The sequence below is a fragment of the Rhinolophus sinicus genome, chromosome 12 (assembly GCF_057876585.1).
Source record: "Rhinolophus sinicus isolate RSI-liver-muscle chromosome 12, RSI-T2T, whole genome shotgun sequence".
NCBI classification, from domain to species: Eukaryota; Metazoa; Chordata; class Mammalia; order Chiroptera; family Rhinolophidae; genus Rhinolophus; species Rhinolophus sinicus.
The window spans coordinates 20,523,840-20,547,075 of NC_142512.1; the positions used below are offsets into that span (position 1 = coordinate 20,523,840).

The following is a 23,236-nucleotide window of genomic DNA, read 5'->3' on the forward strand; positions in this document are numbered from 1 at the left end:
GCATTTTAAAATCCTGAGAAAGAACTGTTGAGGTTATTTATTTTTTGGTCCAGACAGCTTTTTAAGTTTTATCTTTTGAAAGAAAACTATTTAAGTCTAGAGTTTGGGGACACAGGACTGAGAAGCTTTGTTGATTCAGTCTATAGAGGAAATAGGCTCCTTTGAGCTGAGGCAGTTTCTCCTCTCCTTGGAGTTGGACCTTCTTGAAAACAAGACTCCCCACTGTCAGTCAGTCACCAGGAGGCTGAGGATCAGTTATGCTGGGAAGTTGCCTAAGGACCAAGTCTGTTCATGAGCACCTAGCTCTTTGGGAGGTTTTGTTTGTTTTTGTCCTTTTGGGGGGAGGTATTTTGAGATGGCTGCTGGAGACAAGGCTGAGGCTTGCTAGGGCGGCTGCAAAGACAGACTAGAAGGCAGCAGTGCTGTAATGAGACATCTGGTCTCTGAGTCTCAGCTCACACTCCACGTTTTGGGGCCAGGCTGCTCAGTTTAAGTCCAGGAGTGGTGGCTGCCTGGAGGCTCAGGAAAGTGTGAGCGCTCTTCTCAAAGGCATTCAGGGCTTAAAATGATTTTACATCGTGCTGTTCTCGCAAAACGTGCTGAAGTAGGTCCTCTCTGAGGGCCTGGTCTGACCTCTCATTGTTTGGTAGTACTTTTAAAACCTAAACCAAAAGCTAAACACTTTAAATCCCTGAAAGGAGGTCACGTGGATGTGTGACCAGACAGCATGGAGAAAGGAAGACTGTTGCTCTCAGAGAAGACTGAAGGGGGACCAAGGATGGGGCATGCACCCACTTCTTTTCCCACGTGGGCTTTCTTGCCCTCCTGCCTAAGTCCCGTGTCCTTCCTAACTTTTTGTTCTCGGCATCCAGTTTTTGATATTTTTAAAAAGCAGTGTTTAATATTCAACAAACTTATTAAAGGAAGAATGATAAAGAAGTGACTTTAGGAAATAGCAAAGGAGGATTTGCCTCATGGGAATATGTCTAAATCTTTCCCCACTCAGACCTGAACTTGGTCTTCAGGATGCCGTGAAAAATAGAACAAATACCACACCAGGCTTTGCAGTGAAATCCTGCCTTTGTTCTCTTGAGATCAACTGACCAGATGTGTTTTTAACTGTTGGTTGCTTCCAATTATTAGGTTAGCAATGTCCTGTAGTAATAACATCTAACTCAGGATCCTGTAGTAATAACATCTAACTCAGGATGGCGGGTTCAAGTGCCTCCCTGGGTGTCAGATGACATGGGGCGGAGTCTAGGCTCCACTACAAGCTGTGTGACTTGAGGAAAGGAATTAAATTCTCTGAACTTCAGTTGATGTATCAGATTCTCTTGTTGCAAGCTCAGAAATGAATTTTAACTAGCTTTCAGCAAAATACGCATTCGAAGGATGGCAGAGCTCACCTAATGGATGGGAGGCCGAAAGACCAAGCTTAGGGAACAGGCAGGGGCCACAGGCGTTCGAAGAAGGCCAGGGATCAGGGGCAGACTGGTCTATACCTTGCCACGTTCCCCCACTGTCCCTGTTCCCTTGGGTCACTTGCCTAAGATTCAGAGGAGAGTTTCCAATTGGCCAGGCCTAAACCACATGGCAGCTTCCTGCAAGGCCGCTTGCAGTTTCAGAGTTGGAGGCCACCAAAACCATGGACATTGGGGAAGGTTCCCCAAACGGAGACCAGGAAGGAGCGATCTATTGCTGGACAGCCAAAAACCGCAAATGTCAACTCAGATGTGTCCCAGTCTGTAGAAATTGGCAAGTTGAATTATATGGCCAGTGATAAAATGATTGATCCTAGATTATGTTTCTGTCTGAACATTTCTAAAATGCATGTTTGAGGCAAAAAATGCAATACATAGTTATAAGAGCTTATCAGTAAATGACCATTCAAAATGAACAAAACAAAATTTCTGGGGTTCTTTTCACCTCCCATTTATGGTCTATAGGGAAAAGACCAGGGAGATTGGTCCTAACAGAATTTGTCCCTCAGCCTTGAACAAACAGACCTTTTTTTTTTTCCCCTTTTTAGATTGTAGAAAAGTACGGGGACAAACAAATAGCTGCGTCTGAGGGTAGTTGCGCTGGGAATTGTGCAACAGTGCAGTGGAGGATTAGCTGGAACTAAAATGATTTGATGGTTATAGGTGATGAGTGAGAACTGGAGTCCTGAGGTCTTCTCTGCTTTGCCGGTCATTGGTCCACTAGATCACCCAGCCTCTGCTTGTCTGCTTAAGCGGACAAATAATTCTGTCAGGCTCATAGGCATATGCCTGGGAGTTTATGCCCCAGGGCAGAGGGCTCCAGGTATTGATTGTCATTCTAATATTAGCACTTGACCACGTGGCCATGTATAGTGGAGGTGGGGGTGGAGTTGGGATTGTTTGTTACAGATAACATACCTGCAACATTTGGGTTTGAATTTTCTCCCGTTTTAATCTAAGTTTCTTTAGGATTACAGAATCAAACTTTTCTCACTATCTGGTAGGTGCTTTTGACTTTTGCAGCCATGTTTCATACATCAAGGCACGGTGACTTTTTCCTTCTGTTTTTGGGGGTTTAGCCAGACTTTTTCAGTAGGCACTAGTATTGATAGCTCTGTATTCCTTTGGCGTCTGGTCTGATAATTGAAGCTTTTTGTTGTGAAATTCCCTTTTTACATGTTACGGTAACACTAAGTGGGGACGTGAACTCCTTTCCACTTAATGGGATTACTGGAAGATTCCCTAGCGCCTTTAATCTGAAAATTAAACAACTAAATAAGCAGAGAAAGCTTATCAAGAAGGGGAGAACGTTAGGAGGGTGGAATGTATTTGAAAGTTTCCCCTAGATGAATATTCTTTAAGACAAAAATATAATAGTTTAGATGTTGTGTATTTGAATTTTGTATAAGTGCCAACCAACTCACCTTGTGCAATTATATTGTGTGCAATCAGTATTACACAATTTACCTATAAATTTTGGCTTCAGGCAGAAATACCAAACAAACTCAAGAGTTTGGCATTACAAACATTATAAACATAAAATCTACTTCCTTCACGTTAATGTTGAAATAAAAGTATCACACCCACTTGCTGAAACTTGATTTCCCATAGTACAGAATCCATCTCTTCTTGTGTGTTGCATATAAAACAGAAGAATGTCTATCCAGCTGACATTCAACAGTTTGTCCAGGTGTATTGTTGCTTTGTTTTGCTTCCTTGGCCTGCCTGTTGGTCACGGATGATCACCCTGGCCACATTCCTCAAAGATTATTCCAACCTCAGAAGAGTTAAGTATTTTCTTCCCTTAATTGACCTTTTCCTCTACGCTTTGCCTGAGAAGAAGAAGAAACTGCCAGTTAACAAATTTCATGCTTTAGGAAGTGAATTTGATTGGGAGGGATTGGCACAGAGTACTTCCTCAAATTTATTTAAAGCAGAGAGGACTCGTTCCTCCATTTTTGAGACTAAAACACTGCTATCGTTCCCAACAGAAGTTACAGTTCTTTATTGTCCAGCCCATCTGGATTCAGCTCTCAGCCAGATGTTCTTCATGCCCCTCAGTACAGTCTTTCTGTTCATGGCCTTGATAGAGGGAACAAAAAAGGAACAGAAGAGTTGAGATCTGGATGCATTTCAGTCCTTTCCTCTCGCTTCCATACTCTACTTTTAAATTCTGCCCTGTTGAAAAGGTCTGTGCAGAGACATGATACTTCATTTTCCGTAAACTATGTCATGAAACTAGAACAGCACAGTAGAAATTGATTCAAAGCGTGAATTTTCAAGCCAGACCTTGATTTGAATCCTTGCTCTAAGGATTACTAGCTGTGAGATGTTGTGCAAATAACATGATCTCTGAGCCCCTCTGTCTCTTACATGTTCGTTGGGGGTAAAAAATAGTACCTGCTTTGCAGGATTGTTGTGAAGATTAGATGAAGTAATGTAAAGTGCTTAATTAGCTCAGTGCCTCACATGCAGTAGCCATCTAGTCAAGTTAGCCATTACTAGCTCATCTCAGGTATCTAACTAGGGATGAGTTTCTCTTTGTTGAGCAAGTGTCTTACGGCAAGAGGTAAATAGATGTTCAATTGTATTCTGATGAAGATGAGAACTTGACTATCACTCTGTTAGAAAGACGATCCTATGTCATTTTCTTATCAAGCAGCTAATTACTCTCCATCTTTAGATCAAGAGAGAGTGGTATTCTCTTTTATCTTGTGTTTTCCTTAATATGGGGGTTTTTAAGTCCAAAAGGACTTCAGACATTTGTGATCACACATGGATGGCTCCACAGAATTTACTGGAGACGTCCTATTTCTGGGCTGGACTCTAGAGAACTGGTCAATTAAGAAAATGTGTAAAAGGGCTGGCCCCGGTGGCTCAGGTGGTTGGGGCACCCTGCTCCTAACGCTGAGGTCGCCGGTTCGATTCCTTCAGTTCAATTCCCACATGGGCCAGTGAGCTGCACCCTCTACAGCTAAGATTGTGAACAACAGCTCTCCCTGGAGCTGGGCTGCCGTGAGCAGCCGGAGATTGGCGTGAGCTGCTGTGGGCTGCAGAGTGTTGCCATGGGCTACCGTGTGCTGCCATGAGTGGCCAGTAGCCAGTGTGAGTGGCCAGCAGCCGGCGAGAGCCTCCGTGAGCGGCCGACCGACGACGCTGCCTCAGCCAGCGGTAGTGCAAGGCTCATAACACCAGCCTGGGCCAGGGAGCTGTGTCCTACACAACTAGACAGAAACAACAGCTTGAACCGGAGGTGGGGGAGGCGGAAGAAGGGGGGAAAAAAAGAAAACGTGTAAAAGTCTTCACCTGACTTTCTAAATTTTTAGTCAGAGACCAACTCTATGTCAGTCGAATCTTCAGGCAGCTGTTTCAGAAAGACTTAATAGTTATATAAATTAATCTTTTGCTATTCTAGCAAGATATACTAAGCTTTTCCCTTACACTGAAGTACATGTGGTTAAATTTGCATATAATTTTCATATGCAAATAAAGCATTTAATTTTCAAGTTGAACTTGATCCACTTAAACTCTAGTGGTTTCGAATTTTGTTTTTTCATTTCCATGCCACTGTAGTGCTATTGCATCTTTGATAGCATTTATAGAGCTTTGACTTTCTTTCAGTGATGATAAGGGATTTTTGTAATCAGCCACACTTTCATTCCTTGTGACCAACAGCATATAAGTATGCCACTTTTGTGATAACTAGGGCGTCAGAATCTGGGGCCACAAAATAAAGAGGATTGTCCCATCTAGGGTGTGTCTGCCATGACTCTCTAGGACCCTACACTGCCCCTATACTGGGCAGTCTTCTGTCCCAGCTAGATCTGCTGTTCATTTTGTTCTATTAGAAAAGTTTATTGAGATTTGTGTAAATGACTCAAATAGAAAGACATCTTTTCCCTTATACCGCTCATTGAGTTTGACTTCTGGTCTTTCTTTTATAATCAGGAATTTTCCATGTAGCTTTGAGTTAACCAAGGGCCCTCATCCACCCATCTAACCCTCCCCTTGTGAAAGCACTACATACATTTTAAAGAATACACTTCTATTTGCTTTAAAGCAGAAGCAACAAATGTATCTAAGAACAATATTACAGAATTCCAAAAACCAGGAAGTTAATTCTTAAACTAGTGTTCCTCAAAGAGAAACTACCTCTCTCACAAAAGTAATGACTAAAGGATGCCTGGCTCTTTTAAGCTCTCAATAAATATACTTCTTTTGTAGAAGTAGAGACTGCTTTGTTTACAGGAAACCAAAGTATACCCACAGCTGTAACTGCCTGGTGATAGGTAGACTATTTAGCCTTTTTTTAAAAAATATTTTCATGTACTAAAGCAGACAGTTGCTGTGTTGGCAGAAGTGTGAATTTCATTTCCTGTCTGTGGTGTACCCCGCTCATCCTGTCACTCAGACATTTTGTTTTAGGTTGTTCCCGTAACACGAGTGCAACAGAGTGACCTACAGCAGGGTGACATGTGCACACCACGAATGTAACAAGAGACAAGACTTGTGCAACAGACCACAGAGGCGCAATGCTTTATTTAAAGATGAAAACAAAACAAAATAAAGGCATCCCCTCCCAGCCAGCATGCAAATTTTAAAGTGGTGTCTGTGGATTGTTGTGTTTGTTTTCAGAAGACAAGTTCCAATCTATTTGGCAAGTTACCTCAAAGGTTTATCAGCTTCGTGTCACTTGATTAAAAGATAACATTGAGTCAGGGACTGACAGCATTATAGAGGTGATTTAGTTTTATTAGCCAATTAATTTATCATCAAACATTTGTATTTTACAGTCCATGAATCTGCCACATATATTGAGTTCTGTAACAGTTTTGTTTTGTTTTTTACATGTGAGATAATAGAATTTCTCTTTCCTCATCCTAAATTACAATTCCACTGCAGTGATGGGACAGATACAACTGTGGAAATAAACATGGGTCGAATAAATTCAAAACATCAAATATCTATTAAGCACCTAATATGTGCTTGGCACTGTTTCCAATGTGGAGGATACAGTGCTGACCAAAATGAAATCCGTGCTCTTCATGAAACTTATATTCTATCATAGGGAGATAACTGCAATTAAGTATACAAGTGAATATAATTTTAAGAGTGTAATAAATATCCTGAAGGAAAAAAACCCAACAAAGATAGAGTATGACTGGGATGGGGGGTAGGGGAAGGTGATGATACTGGAGCCGCGACTTAAATAGTGACAGGCCAGGAGAAACAGGTCCCAAGTAGAAAACAAAAAGCACAAAGGCCCTGAGAAGGGGCCTGAAATATAGAAGAAACAGGAAGAAGGCAGTGCAACTAGATCATAGTAAACAAAAGGGGAGATGGCACAAGATCAGAGAAGTAATTTACCAGATGTTACAGGGCCCTGAAGTCCAAGCAAAAGACTTCAGCTTTTATTTGTAAGTACAAAAGCAAGTCATTAGAAGGTTTCAAGCAGTGAAGTGACACTATGTGTGTGTCTGTGTATTATTTATAGATATTGATATATAGATGTATCTGTCGGGGGTGCCAAAAAAATGTATACAAGTGGACACTTTGGTCAACGTTGCTCAAGCAGTAGTTTGCCATAATCAGAAGTGTCTGGACGCTGATGGTAACCACTTTGAGCACCTCTTGTAATTGCAGAAGTCAAATGGGACTTGTATTCATCTTTTGTTATTGGTATATATTGATAACAGATCTGCTATCTCTACAATTAATACAGTGTTCCTTTCTTAAAATGTGTATACATTTTTGTTACCCTCTATGTGTGTATATATATGTATATTTAAAATATATACATCTATAAACAGATCTATGTATTTTAAATCACTCTGGTTGCTGATTGGTAAGTGGATTGTGTGTGTGTGTGTGTGTGTGTGTGTGTGTGTGTGTGTGTGTAGTGATATCATATACAGAGGGTGCCAAAAAATATATGCACATTTTAAGAAAGGAAAAAACTGTATTAAAATTGTAATACTCAATATATGTTGATAACAAAAGGTGAATGCAAGTCATGTGTATACATTTTTTTGGCACCTCTGGTATATATGTAAATTTAAAACATATAGGTCTGTAAGCAGATCTATGTATTTAAATCACTCTTGCTGTTTGGTAAGTGGATACAGTAGCAGAGCAGAAGTGGTTGTAGACAGACCAGTGAAGAGGCTTTTTGATGATATAATGTCTGGGATTAGTTTCACTTCAGGGACAAAGCAAAAAGAAACAAGGGTGGCCATGAATTAAAGCAGAAATATATGAGGACCTGGGGGTTCATTATATTATCCTATCTACTTTTGTATATGTTTTAATGTTTTCTGTAATAAAAAGCTTTAAAAAATAAACTTTTTTACAGGGGTCTAGGTGAAAAATGAGGGTGCCATGGACCATTGTTAGAGTGGTAATGGAGATAAGTGGACACATTCAAGAATTATTTGGGGGGCGGCCAGATGGCTCAGTTGGTTAGAGCGCGAGCTCTTACCAACAGGGTTGCTGGTTCGATTCCCACATGGGCCATTAAGCTGCGCCCTTCACAACTAGATTGAAGACAACGAGCTGCCACTGAGCTTCCAGAGGGGCAGCCAGATGGCTCAGCTGGTTAGAATGGGAGCTCTCAACAACAAGGTTGCTGGTTCAATTCCCACATGGGATGGTGGGCTGTGCCCCATGCAACTAAAGATTGAAAACAGCAACTGGACTTGGAGCTGAGCTGCGCCCTCCACAATTAGATTGAAGGACGATGACGTGGAACCGATGGGCCCTGGAGAAACACACTGTTCCCCAATATTCCCCAATTTTAAAAACTTTTTGAAAAGTATTTGGAAGTAAAGCTCATAAGTTTTTCTGATGGATTACATACATATTGTTGCAGGGAAAAAGAGAAACCAGCAATGACTATTATGTATTTGGCCCAAACAACTTGGGTGGATCAGGTTTGCAGGGGACTCAAGATATTAGCTTTGGCAATGTAAATTTGAGATGCCAATTAGTTTTCCAAGTGGAAATGTTAAATAGGCAGTATGGTTTACAATACATTAGCTAACCCTGAATGGCATACACACGAACACGCAAACTTGGAACCCTCCATTATGTGTTTCTAAACTTTGCCGTTAGTGATTTAAAAGTTCAGATTCTGTGTGTAACATCAAAAGGCTTAGTATGATGATATGAAATAATTGAGATACATTTTCTGTTTTCTGTGGATATCCACTAGTGATTGCATTTTGAATAGCCTCTATCCTGAGGGGTAGTTCTCCGCTTGTGTTGAGCTATCAGTCACATGAAGGACAATTGAACATGGAGGACAAACTACATGGGTTAAACACACTTCCTGTGTGCTACTCCTTTTCAGTGCATGTGGGAACACAAGTTAGTGAAAGTAAAATTTTGAGTAACGCTTTAGTGTGGCGTGTATTTTAAACATCAATTGTGTTTGCAAACTTTGGATCTACTGTTAGTAACTAAGTATTGCAACATAGTCCATCTGATTAGAACACTATTGTAATACCAGTATTGGTTACCATAGATCTAATAATAGTAACTAATGTTTACTAAGGACACCTCTCTAAGAAGCTATATTCTTACTGACTCCTAACAAACAACCTTAGTTTATTTTATTATCCCTGTTTTACAGATAAGGTAATTTAGGCCCCCAAAATTCATTCGGGCAAATAGTAGTCCAGGGATTCTGGTTCTAACCCAGGCATTCTGGTTCCAGACCCTTTACCCTTTTTGTGTGTGTTTCCAGAGTTTTTACTCTTAACTGCTGCTGTGTAATGGATATAGAATATTTTAAGTTTTGTTCTAGAAAAATTGTTTTTAGTAAACAGGACTGTGGGTAACTAGTCTCTCGATTTTATTTTTACTTCATCCCATGAAGTTGGGACTTTGGAAGAGGGAAGACAGAAAATGCTAAAGTGGGTCTCCATCTTATTCTTTGATTTCCTTCTTTAAATAATTCATTTTCTTTTGACTTTTTTCTTGTAGCATCAGTGAGAGCTTTCTAACTGTCAAAGGTGCTGCCCTTTTTCTACCACGGGGAAATGGCTCATCCACACCAAGAATCAGCCACAGACGCAACAAGCATGCAGGTAAAGCTCGACATAACCTATTCGTTTCTTGGTTTCTTTGATTTTTGTTCTAAAAGGCTGGCTACCTCATCCCTGTTTCTCCAGCAGTTCTGTAATAGTGAAAGAAAGCATTGTAATGTGCTATAATCACTTTTCTTTTCACTGTCATTGACTTTTTCTGGCACATAGCAGAATGCTTTATACATCTAGTAGATAGTCAATAAATTTTTATTGGAAAAATAATAAGGGACAAAAATACTCTAATGTAGTCTTATGTGACTTCTCAATTAAGGTTTTGATAGCTAAAAGATGTTCAGATGTTCCCTCAGATCCTATGCAAAATTGTTTCAACTAACCAAAGATTACAGTTTTTTCCTGTCTGCTCTCTAGTGATGTTATGAGGAAACAATAACATGATATGATATGATATGATATATGATATGATAGTGAACATATATACTAAGATAAATAAAGTAAATTCAGTGTCACTGTTGTGATAACAAGAGTTATCACATATCGAAATACTAGTTCTTAAATGCTAGTGTTTTAAATTGTGTGTACACTAAAAAAAACAGGAAATTTAATTCAAAGGACTTTTGTAGAAATAAGGAGTCATCAAATAAATGGTCACCTAGAAATAAGTATACGACTTGGATTTTGAAATTGTCTGCTAGTATTCTGCAACCAGTTTGAATATGGGTGCAATTCTCAGACACCAGCTGGATGTCCCACAATTCAACTCAATTCTGACACTATCTACCTAGAGATAGTGTCAGATCCCAGAGATTAAAGGCTCACTTGTACAAGACTGCCTCCCTCCCGACCCACCCCCCACTTCAAATGCCAGTCACAAATCCAGGTTGTCTGTGGATTGGAGTTTCCCATGACCTCTTCCTTGAATTCCACTAATTTGCTAATGTGGCTGACAGAACTCAGAGAAACTTATTATAAAAGGATGTAACTCAGGAACAGCCAGTTGGAAGAGGTACATAAGGCAAGGTGTTTGGGAAGGGGCACAAAGCTTCTATGCCCTCTCCAAGCGTGCCACCCTCCCCAAATTTCCATGTGTTCACCAACCTGGAAGTTTTTTGAACCCAGTCGTTTCGGGTTTTTATGGAGGCTTCATTACATAGTCATGACTGATTAAATTATTGCCCACTGGCCATCGAGTCAACCTCCAGCCCCTCCACCCTCCACCCGTCCCGTCCTGCCCTGTTCCCTGCAACCAGCATCCATACTTAGATGCTTTCCAAAAGTAATGTCATTAACAGAACAAAAGACACCATTATTGCTCTTACCACTTAAGAAATTCCAAGGGTTTTAGGAACTCTGTACCATGAACAGAATGAAGACCAAATACATATTTCTTATTATAATATCACAATATCTTACTAATGGTAGATTCCATGTGTTGAATTTCTCTAAAGTAAGATGCACTTGTGCTGATGAGCTTAAGAAAGAATCAGAGAAAGTATGTCTAGGGAAAGTGGTCTCTAGTAATAGGAAATCTACTGTTTAAGAAGATAATTAGTCTTATGCCTGTCTTCTAACAGCAAGCCTGTTATTTGTGTCATTTTGGGGGGGAAAATAAAAGCCAACCTGAGGTCAGTAATTGGAGAAATCCTGATCAATGCTATACAAAGAGTGGTTGCTTATTCTCATAAAAGGGCTACTTTGATGATGTGTTATCTTCACGAGGGGGATAAATTAGGATTACTAGGAAGGGAACAAAGAAGACTGCAGACCACCAGGGCCTAAGTCAGAGGTGAAAGCCAGAAATACTGGATCCCATTGAAGCAGTAGTTGAGTTGAGCTACAGTCTAGATAATCTCAGCTATTTTAGTGTTTGTCCTACTTATTTAGACCTTCATCTAGTTGCAGATGTAGCAACTCAGAATTATAATCCATCTCATTGGACAGTATTGTGTTCCTACCAAAATTCTCCAGCGTGGAAAATTTTTAAAAGAGTGAGGGAAAAACACTCCTTTGAAAATTAGCTTTGGATTGCACTTTCTAAAACCTTCCTCTTCAATGCCCGCCCCCAGAAGGGAGGGACACTTCCCTCCAAAACTTGAATGCACAGAGGAAGTAGACCCAGCTAAGCTTTGTATTTGTTTGGTGTGGATATTTATCACTTGCAGTAAAAAGAAGACAAATTATTGGTTTAAATCCAGCTTGTCTGACTCAAATGTTAGGCAGATTGCTCTGTGACATGTAAAAGTAAGTGGGGTCAGTGGCTTTTAAAGCTCCTGGCCCTGGTTGGCCTTTTTCTTTGGTCAAACTTCCATACTCAACTGCCTCCCAGGTTTCTACTTGACCTTGTTCACTTTGCTTTCCCCATACTAAAAAGAAAAGCAGATGTAACACAAACGGAATGGGCTTGATTTGTGATCCAGACCAGAACAGATGAGGCAGTGTGAATGTAAACGCAGCTCAGAAAGCCAGACCTTCGCATACGCTGGCGCTCCCCTTCGCAGTATCGGAAAGACCGTGGCAGCACTGAGAGCCAACGGCCGGCTCACTCTGTCTAGTTGTAGTTTCTTAATGCGTGTGTCTTGAGCTCCTTAGAATTTTTTATCTGGGCTTTATTTACAATATCCAAACACTGTTTTGTAATCACAAAGAGATATTGAGCGACTATCTGCTAATGTTTTAAAGGGAAATAGCAAGTCTTTATGAAGTCCAGCTGCAATCTGAAACTTAGCTACTGTCAGTGAAATATATGGAAAAATCTAAGGGGAGGATCTTAATGGTATCAGTGTATTACCTCTATTAGTCTCTCTGAAGGACAGTTTCCTAGCAGAAAATCCCCAGCTTGCTCACGGACTAACAGACAGACCTGAGCTGCCACATAACAGCTCCCAGGAGAGGCCTCGCTGTACGGAAGGGCTCCCTGGTTCTTATCTGACCTTCCCACAAGGCAGTTGGATCTCTGGGCCAGTGGTGCTTGGAGTAGGGACTTAGGGCTACTCCTTGCCCAGAATGTTCTCCTCCACAAATTCTCCATGGTAAAAATCCTTTCCTCGGATTATTTGTCCAGATACAACAGTAGGAAACTTAATTTTTAAAAAGCCTCAGCTGCTTAACTCAATTGTAACTTGTAACTCTAGACCAGGGGTGTCCAAACTTTTTTCAGCGTTTTTCACCAAGGGCCATATGTGGTAAAATACACAAACAGCCGGGCCACTCACTCGAGGTGAAGTACGTATTGCCTCACCTGGTTTATTTAAGTAAACTAAATATATTTTTGGAATTTGCTGCGGGCCAATTAAAAATGGATTGTGGGCTGCAGTTGGCCCGTGGGCCGCAGTTTGGAGACCCCCTGCTCTGGACACTCTTTATTGTTTATTCCTAGTACTTTGTCTCCCACACTGGTGTTTTTTTTTTAACAGCTTTATTAAGATATAATTCGCATACTATATAATTCACCCAATTTACCCATGTAAAGTATACATTCAGTGATTTATTTAGTATAGTCGCAGAATTTAGTATATTCTCAGAAAGATGGGCAACCATCACCACAGTCTAATTTTAGAACATTTTCATCCCCCCGAAGGAAACAATACCCATTATCAGTCACTCCCTATATTCCTTCCTTCCAGCCCTAAACAACCACTAATCTACTTTCTGTCTCTATACATTTGCCTGTACTGGGTGTTGCATATAAATGGACCCATATAAACATTCTTTTGAGACAGGCTTCTTTCACATAGCATGTTTTCAAGGGTCATCCATGTTATAGTATGTATCAGTACGTCATTCCTTTTTATGACCAAATAATATTCCAGTACATGGATATACATACCACATTTTTTTTATTTATTCATCAATTGATAGACATTTGCATTGTTTCCATTTGGGGGCTAGTATAAATAACACTACTGTGAACATTCGTGTACAAGTTTTAGTGTTAGACTCTGTTTTCATTTCTCTTGGGTTTATAGCTATGTGCCCATACTGGTTCTTGCACATGAGACTTAGAGTGTGTCTCTGGGTTTGAAATGTAGTAGAATGGCCAAACATGATGACTCTCCTTTTTAATTTTGAAATTTGAAAGATTCTGCAATAATGGAATTGGTAAGTGCCAGCAGTGAAATGTGAGGGGAGGGGGGAAAGGCAAGCAACAACAACAACAAAAGTTGTTCTTTAAGAGAAGGAAAGGGAGGAAAACATAGGAAAGGCTTTTAGACTGAGTGACCTTTTAGACAGATACCTGTTTGCCAATCTGGATGCGTAGAAATGAAGGTTCTTGTTTTCTAATGGTCATCCTTTATGACAGCACATTATCTAATTATCTCTTACTGGCCAAAGCCTCAGATTTCCTAGTACAGAATAGGAAATCTGTAACAGTTAAATACAAAGAAATTTCACTTAGTTTTCAACACGTGTGGATTCAAATAATGTTTGGCCATTTTAAAGCACCTAATTATATGTTCACTAGACTATATATCTCTTGGGATTTGCTATGTTTAATAAATACTTTTTAATATCAGCCACTAATGTGGAAATAATTTTAATGTTGAAATTTTTCTAAGGGGACTCTAGAAATCTTCTTAGGTTAAGTGCAGCTGTTGATTACAGTTACAGACGTGGGAATGGCAGGATTCCTTGACTGTTACCTTCGGTCGGCCTGAGAGCACAGCCAATACTGCCTCTGCCCAGCAGATCTCACCACCACTTTTATCAAAACTGCGATAGTTTCAAGTGTGGGATAAACACGAAGAAAATTTTCATGTAGCATAGACTGAAAAACGAATGTAAAAAGCAAACAAACAAACAAAACGAATGTATAGAGATGCAGTCTACCATTCTTTCCCTTTAAAAAGAAGTCAGTAATCATATTCAGACACTCCATTTCGGTGTCTAAGTAGAGTCCTTCAGGGAACCAGAGCTTTCTTTCCTGTAAGTCCTTAGAGTAGAAGGACCCCTCTCTGTTGACATTACAGTTGGGGATAATACCCTTTGTTTTGTAACTTTCACCAGGCGATCTCCAACAGCACCTCCAAGCAATGTTCATATTACTCCGCCCGGAGGACAACATCAGGCTGGTAAGTTGGTGGTATCCTTATTACTCTCTTCCTCTCAAGACTGTCTTAAGAGAGCAAACAGTAAGCAGTCATTTTTAGGTCATAACACAGTGCCGGGAACTCTGTGGAATAGAAAAGAAGAATGACGTGTCCTGATCAGCATTGCGCTTAGAATGTAATTGAGGCTATGAGCTAATGTGAAGTGATGTGAAGTAATTTGATGGTTCAAGGCTGTTGATGACAGCCAGCTTGTAAATTACTGACCGTAAGAGCAATGGAAGTTCAGAAAACGGAGAAAATTTGGGGACTTGACCTTTTTGAGGAAGGTTTTATGTAGGCAGTAGAGTTTGAGCCTGGTCTTAAAAGATGATGAGATTTAGGTTGTCAGGGAGAAAGGAGATGGTCATTCCGGACGAGGACATGACTGAAGCACAAACACTCATAGAAAGGGACAAGGGGAGAGTGAAATGGCCAAGGCTTTGTGCTGATCTCAGAGTTGGGGGACCTGGACTTGAGTTTTTACTACTCCTCTGACGTTGGACAAGTGACGTAGCCTGTCTGTGCCCGCTGTCTTGTCTCCTTTCTGCCTCTCACAGTGTGGGGAATCCAGTGGACATGAAAGCATGTTGAAGAGTATAAAATGCTGCCTAAATACGGGAATGATTGTTACTATAGGAAACATAAGGTACCAGAAAACAAGGCAGGCAAATAGGGACTTAATGCTCCAAACTAGAGGTCGCAGGCTGGCAGTCAATCGGCCAGAGATATGTTTTGTTTGGACCACACAGTGTTCTCTCTCTCTCTCTTTTTTTTAATCCCAGCCATATTTTTAAAGTTGGATGATTTCACATAAAAATCCAGACTTGGGGCTTTTCTTCAAAAATCAAAAATTCTGGCAACACTGGGATCTTATTCTCACATGCCAAACTTCGCTAGACTTGGTGGAAGGGAGACCATTGGTGGCCTGTGTTCTGAATTTACCAAAATCCCCACATACTCTATTGTCTCCTGGCCACTAAAGCCAAATATCACCATTTGTCCTCATTTCTTCACTGTTAGCTTTCTTATAGCAGACCGTCTCATTTTTCCTACAAAAATGGGATGAGTATGTTTCTTTGTGGAAAGTAAAAAGTATTTCTACCCATCTAGTATTCATGTGGCCTGCTTCACTCATTTATATTCCTTATCTGACCCTCAAGATTAGTAGCTAGAGGTGGTACCTCTACCTCTTCAGTAAGCAGTAGTGAAGCACTACAGGTTTCTGAGCCAAGGAATTATCTGGGACAGCTACAGTGTTCAAGAAAGAGCCCTCAGAAGCTAAGACAGAGTACAGGGGATGAGGTGGCATCTTAAATCAGGGAGGCCCGCTGGGTGGTTATTGTAATCAGGTGTGTAGTGATGAACCCTTCTAGAGTAGGGAGGCAACTTGGAAATTGGGTTTCCACAGACACATTACGTTCAAATAGTGGACTCTGCTTTCTATCTGGGAAGAGAAACAATGAGTAGAACACAAGAATGACTGGAAAGTTGATGGTCAGACTTGTGAACTCTATGGTAATAATCACTGATTCTTCACTTCATTACTGTGTTTAAATTATCACTTTTTTTTCTCTCAAATGCTGCTCTATCACCTTCTTGATATGGCCACTAATTTTTGTTGAGCAACTTCCTTTGAAATTTTAAGGAATTGAAATAAATCCTTCCATAATTATTTTCTAGCCTAATCCCAAAATAACATACCCATGTAAATCTTGTCTATATTTCTTGATATACTTCTATCTTAAACACGTCTTTATAAGCGAACACAGTGGGGTGTGGTTCTTAACAGCATTAATATTCCAAAATAGGAATACTCAACCTTCCGAGTACCCGAGACTCCCCTGCAGAGCTGTGTGAACCTGCCACTTGCTGGGCTCCACCTGAAGAGTTTGCTGTGGGGAGGGGGAGGCAGGGATCATTTGCATTTTTAACCGGTTTATGGGTGATGCTGATGCTGATGCTGCTGGTCCAGGAGTCCCACTTGGAGACCAACTCCTCTAAAATCCATAACAACAGTTACTGGCACGTACGAGATGTCCAAGACATACTTGCTGATAGTTTCCAAAATGTGTGTGGGATGGTAGAGCTGACGTTGATGTCTGTTGCTCACTCATCTTATCTTTTTCCTATTGATAACCTCTGGAGTTTGGGGTGCACCTCTCAATGTTAAAATGCTTTTAACCACAAGAAACATAGGAGAGCATTAAGGAAGCAGTTAGGAAGGCAGAATTGGCGATTACGTTTTTTTCTTTCCCTGCTAAAATATGCAGCTTCAGCTGCTTCACATTTATAAAATATAAATTCAGAAAATGTAACTGACGCCTCTGAATTAATTCAGAGTTCAAATGACAAACCATTTCACAGTTGTTTTGAATTGTTACAAACACATAGTCATTATGTTTCAGATTATTGAGTGAGTCATCTTCAAGAAAATAAGTGAATACATTGTGTGCTTTGGATAAATTAGCACTTTTCTAACTGAAAGGAGCATTTGTAGACTCAAAGCAAAGCCTTTTGTTTTGAGTTAAATTTGGAATGCTAAAACTCTCATTCTGGGGCTTGTGCATAAGGTTAAAAGTTTGATCGTCAACTGAAAGTCCTGCCTTTAATTTTTTAATAACCCAACAACAAATAGAGTCACCAAATTCCACATTTTGCTTTAGCATTGAAAATAGGACTAAATCAATTTTTCCTCCAGGGAGCCCTGCGTTCAGAATACAGTCTCAATCGCTTCTCAGCCTTTTAGCTAAGACCAAGTGTACAATAGTCTCGAGCGTTAACTTTGTTTAGGACTTAGGAAACTTAGCTGGTACAGTGAAGATTGGTTTTGTAGTAGCTCGCACGTTATCCCAGACCCATTTAATAAAAAGTAGGCTGTGAAAGTAAGGACTTTGCTGCCATTTGAAGTAACATCAACTAATGTTTTTAAATAGAGCTGAAGTGCTACCATGTTTCCCCGAAAATAAGACCGGGTCTTATATTAAGTTTTGCTCCAAAAGACGCATTGGGGCTTATTTTCAGGGGATGTCTTTAAAAAATCATGCTAGGGCTTGTTTTCCGAGTAGGTCTTATTTTCGGGGAAACATGGTAATAAAGTACAAGGAGGTGTTTTTGAGTACTTTGCAGGAGAGTTTAAGAAAATGAGTGTGTGTTTTTTGTTTTTTTATAGTACATTGACTTGTTTTCCAAAAAGGAAACGGATTTATTTTTTCTAAATATAAATGTATTGTTTTTCTTAAAATCAGACAATTCAGAAAGGCGTAAAGAACAAAGTAAAAATCATTTTGTATCCTACACTCTGAGAAAACCATTCTTAGCCATTTGGATAAGTCTTTTATGTGTATGTATAAGCATATATGTCAGATTCTCTGAGTTCTGCTCTGTACACTGAAGTGTACAGTGACGAAAACAGCCAAATCTGAAAATCAGAAGATCTGGTAGTCTACCTAATACATGCATGATCTCTGTAGTTCTGAGAAGCACAAGTATAAAGTAATTTAAAATAATAAGGTCGTGTGTGTGTGTGTGTGTGTGTGTGTGTTTGTGTTTATAAAAGTGACAATGGCTAGCTGAGGACTTGACAATGGATGAATGGGGCTGAGGAGATGTATGTGTATAAACGGCTAAGCAGTTCTGAGCAATATTAAAATGTTTTACTACTGACCTTTATAACTATGAAGGTTTCTACAGTTGATCTGAACTCAGAATTGAAAGAAGGAAAAAAAAAAACTGTCAGAATGCTTTTTTTTTTTTTTTTTTGAAACGGTGCTGTTTATAACCTGCTTTCTTCACACTTTATAATGGATATTTTTCCATGTCAGGAAGTAAATCTGTTTTTAATGGCTGCATAGAAGAATATGTCAGATTTTTTTAATTTAAGAATTTCATAATGACAGATTTAAAAAAAAAAAATGCAGTGACTCCCTCAAGCTCCGTTTCTTTTGATGACAATGTCCTTTAGTTTATTAGTATCACATCTGAAGTCTCTTTTAATTTTAAACATTGACTTTGCTTTGTTCTCTTGGCTGGAATTTAATATTTACATACTTTTGAAACCTTTCTCCCTGCTGGATTGGGTGAGCTGCCTGTCTAGACTTTGGGACTTTATAATGCGGCTTCTCTACGGATAAACATCACATGCAGGGACACGATGCTAGACTCTCGGTGGAAAAAATAAATAAATAAAGGCAAAGGTGCAGTGTAAGTTTAGGGAGTAGTGTTTCCGGATGTTAGATGATGCTGAGAAGTTATTGTATCAGATGGTGTTTGTGAACTGCTGGTAATCAGATTAAGCATTGACATTAGTTACTGAGGAAAGTTTTAACATCACTCTTTGGTAGGTGAACTTTGAAAGAAGGTTAGGAATAAAGCAAAGGCAGGAGATAACTTTTCAGACCTACCTCAGTCCTAGGATTGCTGGGTCCAGTTCACCTGAAACTTGTAATAGAGTTCCACATTTAGGTAGTAGTAAATGGGCTTTCTTGGAATAATTTTCTCAGTCGCTATTACTGCCAAGTTTTAAAATCCAGAATATTGTTTTGTTTGGACGATTAGAATGAACTGAACTAGTATCCTTTCCAATGAGAACTTGAGCTAAGCAAATGCACCTGAATCATTCCTCCTCCACTCATCTGTTCCATGGAAGTTCTGGAGACTACAGAAACATTGGAATGGCTGCCAATTCTAATATTAGGGTATTTTGTACAAACTACCACTTTAGATTACATATGTCTGATTGGCTTGATGAACTAAATTAGATTATTAGATTTTGTTAATCTTCTCTCCAACAGAGTAATATGAAATGAACCTCAAACCAGGGTGGGTATTAGTTTTTTCCTTTATGCTGTGGCTCTTAAAATTCTGTTTAGTTCCTTAACCTAGAATCTTGAAGCTTAAAAGGAATTTTGAAGCATTGGGTTCATCCCCTGACACTGCAGAATTTTTCTATAGAAAATGTCATCTCATTCTTCTAGTTAGGAGGTAGGAGTTAAATTAATGGTATGGCTCCTAATCCCCTGATTAAATAAAGCTCCACTTTCCTTTAGTAAGAACTGAGTAATTACTATAGATACTATCTAGAGGCCCGTGATCTAATCCCAAGTGCTATTCTTCTATCTAAGAAGCTTAAAAATCAGTGAATCTGAGATGTGCCAGTTACTCAAGCGTAAGTCAGTATGAGATGACTGGGACTTTTCCTATTCGGTTTGGGATCTTCTGTTGTGGTTAGATTAAGCAAGGGAGGGCCAAACATTTAAAATGCTTTTAATATGATGGATGGATGGATGGATGGATGGATGGATGGATGGATGGACGGACGGATGGACGGATGGGAGGAAGGAATAAATGCACCACACTTTTTTTAAAAAGACAACTAGTGTTTACTCTGAATATCTCAAAGAAACTCTTGCTGCCCACCTGCTAACTTGGCCTGATAACTTGTATGGTAGTTAATACTTATGGAGGCTATTTTCTTTTCTTTCCAGCTTCAACTTAGCCAGTCAGTTGCCACTACCGTGTTTCCCCAAAAATAAGACCTAGCCAGACCATCAGCTCTAATGCATCTTTTGGAGCAAAAATTAATATAAAACCCAGTCTTATTTTAATATAATATAAGACCAGGTCTATATAATACAATATAATATAACAATATACCAGGTCTGATATAATATAATATAATACAATGCCAGGTATAATATAATACCAAGTCTTATATTAATTTTTGCTCCAAAAGACTCATGAGAGCTGATGGTCTGGCTAGGTCTTATTTTCGGAGAAACACGGTAGTTGGTGTAGAAGCTGTGGATAAATTATCAGAAGCATAGTTCAGTTGTTCCCATGCCATTTGTATTTGAGCTTTGCCAGAAATTCTCAGAGCCCTGACAGAGGGTAAAAGAGGCTCTAACATATTCAGGAAACTGAACAGTTAGCTCAAAGCTCATTGAGGTAGTAAGCCCACGTTTAGATATATAATATCTGAGATCTTGTTTATAAGAAACTCTAGTTTACCTGCACTGGGTTTCTGGTCAGTTTAATGTTTTGTGGAGCATTTCTGGAATCAGAGAGTCAGTGCTGGCTCCCCGTCCTATCCATCGCTCTCTGTATATAACGCTTACTTCCAAGCTCACTAGGGCTAGACCTTCGTCAACTTACATGTTAGTTTCTCTTAGCTGCTTACAAGTGAATTTGGGGTAAAATGCTCTATTATTTCATGGAACATCAAGCCCGCAGTACAGCTCTCTACCTTGTGTACTTGGGATCAGAATGGTGGAAATTACTTTCTTCTCGTATCAGCTCTTACTAGAAATAAGCTTTAATGTAGCCACTTCTGCTGTTTGTGCTTCCCTAGCTTTTCCTAGGAGTATCAGTATAGAGACAAAAAGATAGCCATGGGAGTCTCACCTCTGCCTTGCTAAATGGGTCGTTTGAGCTGTGTGACTGTGTCTCTTTCTGTTTGCCTGGCTACTTTTGGAATAGTGACGGAGTTAAGGGGGAGGAGACTCCAAGAAGAGCAGCACAGAAAGAATTCCAAATAGGAATTTCTGTCAAATTTCTGACAAATGTCTTGAACCGTTGACGTGTTTTCTCTCCTGAGATAAAGAATAGTGGGAGTGGGGAGGAGTTTTACGGAGGAAATTGCCTCTGGTGTACATTTTCCTGGCTTTTTATTAATAGATAAGAACAAGAGAGGACTAGACAGTACATTCCGTGAGGACAGGGACCATATATATTACTCTTCCCCCCCACCCCGTGAATCCTCAGCACTTGTGCTCCAGTTGTATACACAGTAGATGTATAGTAAATATTTGACAGTGCTGACTGGAAGCCATTTTACCTTATTTTTAAGGTTTATAAAGTATCCTTTTGAGCTTCTTATTAAGAAAAGTCCCAAACATAGAAAGTATGTCATATGTCCTCATGAGCCCATTACCCAGCTTTTAATAACTGTCAACATTTTGCCAGATTTCTTTCCTCTATCCCCTCCTTTTTTCCTTTGTTGGAACATTTTTAACTTTATTGAGGTATAATTGACATACAAAAAGTTATACATATTTAATATGTACAACTTGATGAGTTTGGAGATAAGTATACACCCATGAAACCATTACCAAAATCTATGCCATAAACATTTGTCACCTCCAGAAATTTCCTCCAACCCTCTCTATTAATGATGGTGATGATAATGATGATGATTAGCAGACTTAACATAAAAGCTACCCTCTAAGCAAATTTTTGTAGACTATTGTTTAGAGCAGTTTTAGGTCATAGAATAATTAAGTATAGCAGGTCCTCGAATAACGTCATTTCATTCAATGTTTCATTGTAGTGGTCATGAAATGCCGTAGGAATGCAACTGTTTTTATATCAATTAGCCTATGGTAAAATTGGTTTTGTTCTTTGCCATTTTGCTTAAAGTCACAGAACCTATGACAATGTAAGTGAGAACTTACTGTACAGAGATTTCCCATATATCCTCTGTCCCCACTCAAACCTAGCCTCCCTCCACCCTACCCCCCACACTCCATCCCCTAACAGAGTTCGACATTTGTTACCATAGATAAAACCTGCATTAACACTTCATTAAAACTTAAAGTCCATAGTTTACATTAGGGTTCACTCTTGGTGTTCTTGATTCTATGGGTTTTAATAATGACATGTATCTACCATTTTAGTATTATACAGAGTAGTTTCACTGCCCTGAAAATCCTTTGTGCTTCCCTAACCGCTGGCAACTAATGATCATTTTACTGACTCTATAGTTTTGCCTTTTCCAGAATGTTGTATAGTTGGAATCATACAGTATCTAGCCTTTTCAGATTGACTTCTTTCAGTTACTAATAGGCATGTCAAGTTCCTCCATGTCTTTTCATGACTTGATAGTTCATTTCTTTTTAGTGCTGAATAACATTCCATTGTCTGGATGGACCACAGTTTATCCATTCAGCTACTGAAGGACCTCTTGGTGGCTCTCCATTGTTGGAATATTTTAAAGTAAAACTTGGACACCATATCATTTCACCCCAGACACTTAAGTAAAAGGCATAACCACAATGCCATTATCACATTAACAGTAAATTCTTAATATCATTTAAGACCCTGTCCATATTCAAATTTTCTGAAGCTCCTTTTAAACTATCATAAGTTAACAAATAAAAACTTTTTAACAAAAGTAATATAATCTTCTAAAAAAATAATTTCTTTAATTGCCATGGAAACTAAAGAAGACAATTTTGTAGTGTATAATCTGTAAGAATTCAATAGAGCAACTCCTTAGATACTAATAGTTTGCTTCATATTATAATTGCTTATGGAACTTAGATCTGTGAATCCAATGCTCACATTCATGTAACCGCACAATCCCCTCCTCGATCTCAGAACATGCCCTGGTAATTGTTATTATTATAAATTGTGCTTATCACAAACATTTTTTGAGCACTTACTTACTATATGCCAAGCACTGTACTTTGCATGCATTGTTTCATATGATCCTTACAACCTAATGACATAGGTATTATTAGATCTCCCTTCAATTAATTTAGTTGCTTATTGAAAATTGTATAGTTAACTCATGACTGGGATTTGAATTTAGGTCTCCTCTAACTACTGAGCATGTTTTAAGATGCTG

General features: G+C 39.3%; 1 protein-coding gene and 2 non-coding genes across 6 annotated transcripts in view; all 3 read left to right on the top strand.

Annotated features, from left to right (window-relative positions):
- The window catches only part of SSH2 (slingshot protein phosphatase 2), a 226,641-nt gene that overhangs the window by 157,267 nt on the left and 46,138 nt on the right, over positions 1-23,236 (top strand). For all 4 annotated transcript variants that reach the window (XM_019739497.3, XM_074320331.2, XM_019739499.3 and 1 more), the window contains 2 exons: positions 9,465-9,568; positions 14,531-14,595. In XM_019739497.3, coding sequence (XP_019595056.3) covers positions 9,465-9,568; positions 14,531-14,595 — 169 coding nt within the window. The remainder of the gene's footprint in view (positions 1-9,464; positions 9,569-14,530; positions 14,596-23,236) is intronic.
- Positions 18,008-18,091, top strand: LOC141569053 (small nucleolar RNA U2-19). Its single transcript, XR_012492447.1, has one exon. It is a non-coding gene; the product is annotated as a small nucleolar RNA U2-19 (small nucleolar RNA).
- LOC141569052 (small nucleolar RNA U2-30) lies at positions 18,249-18,317 on the top strand. The gene has a single exon (XR_012492446.1). It is a non-coding gene; the product is annotated as a small nucleolar RNA U2-30 (small nucleolar RNA).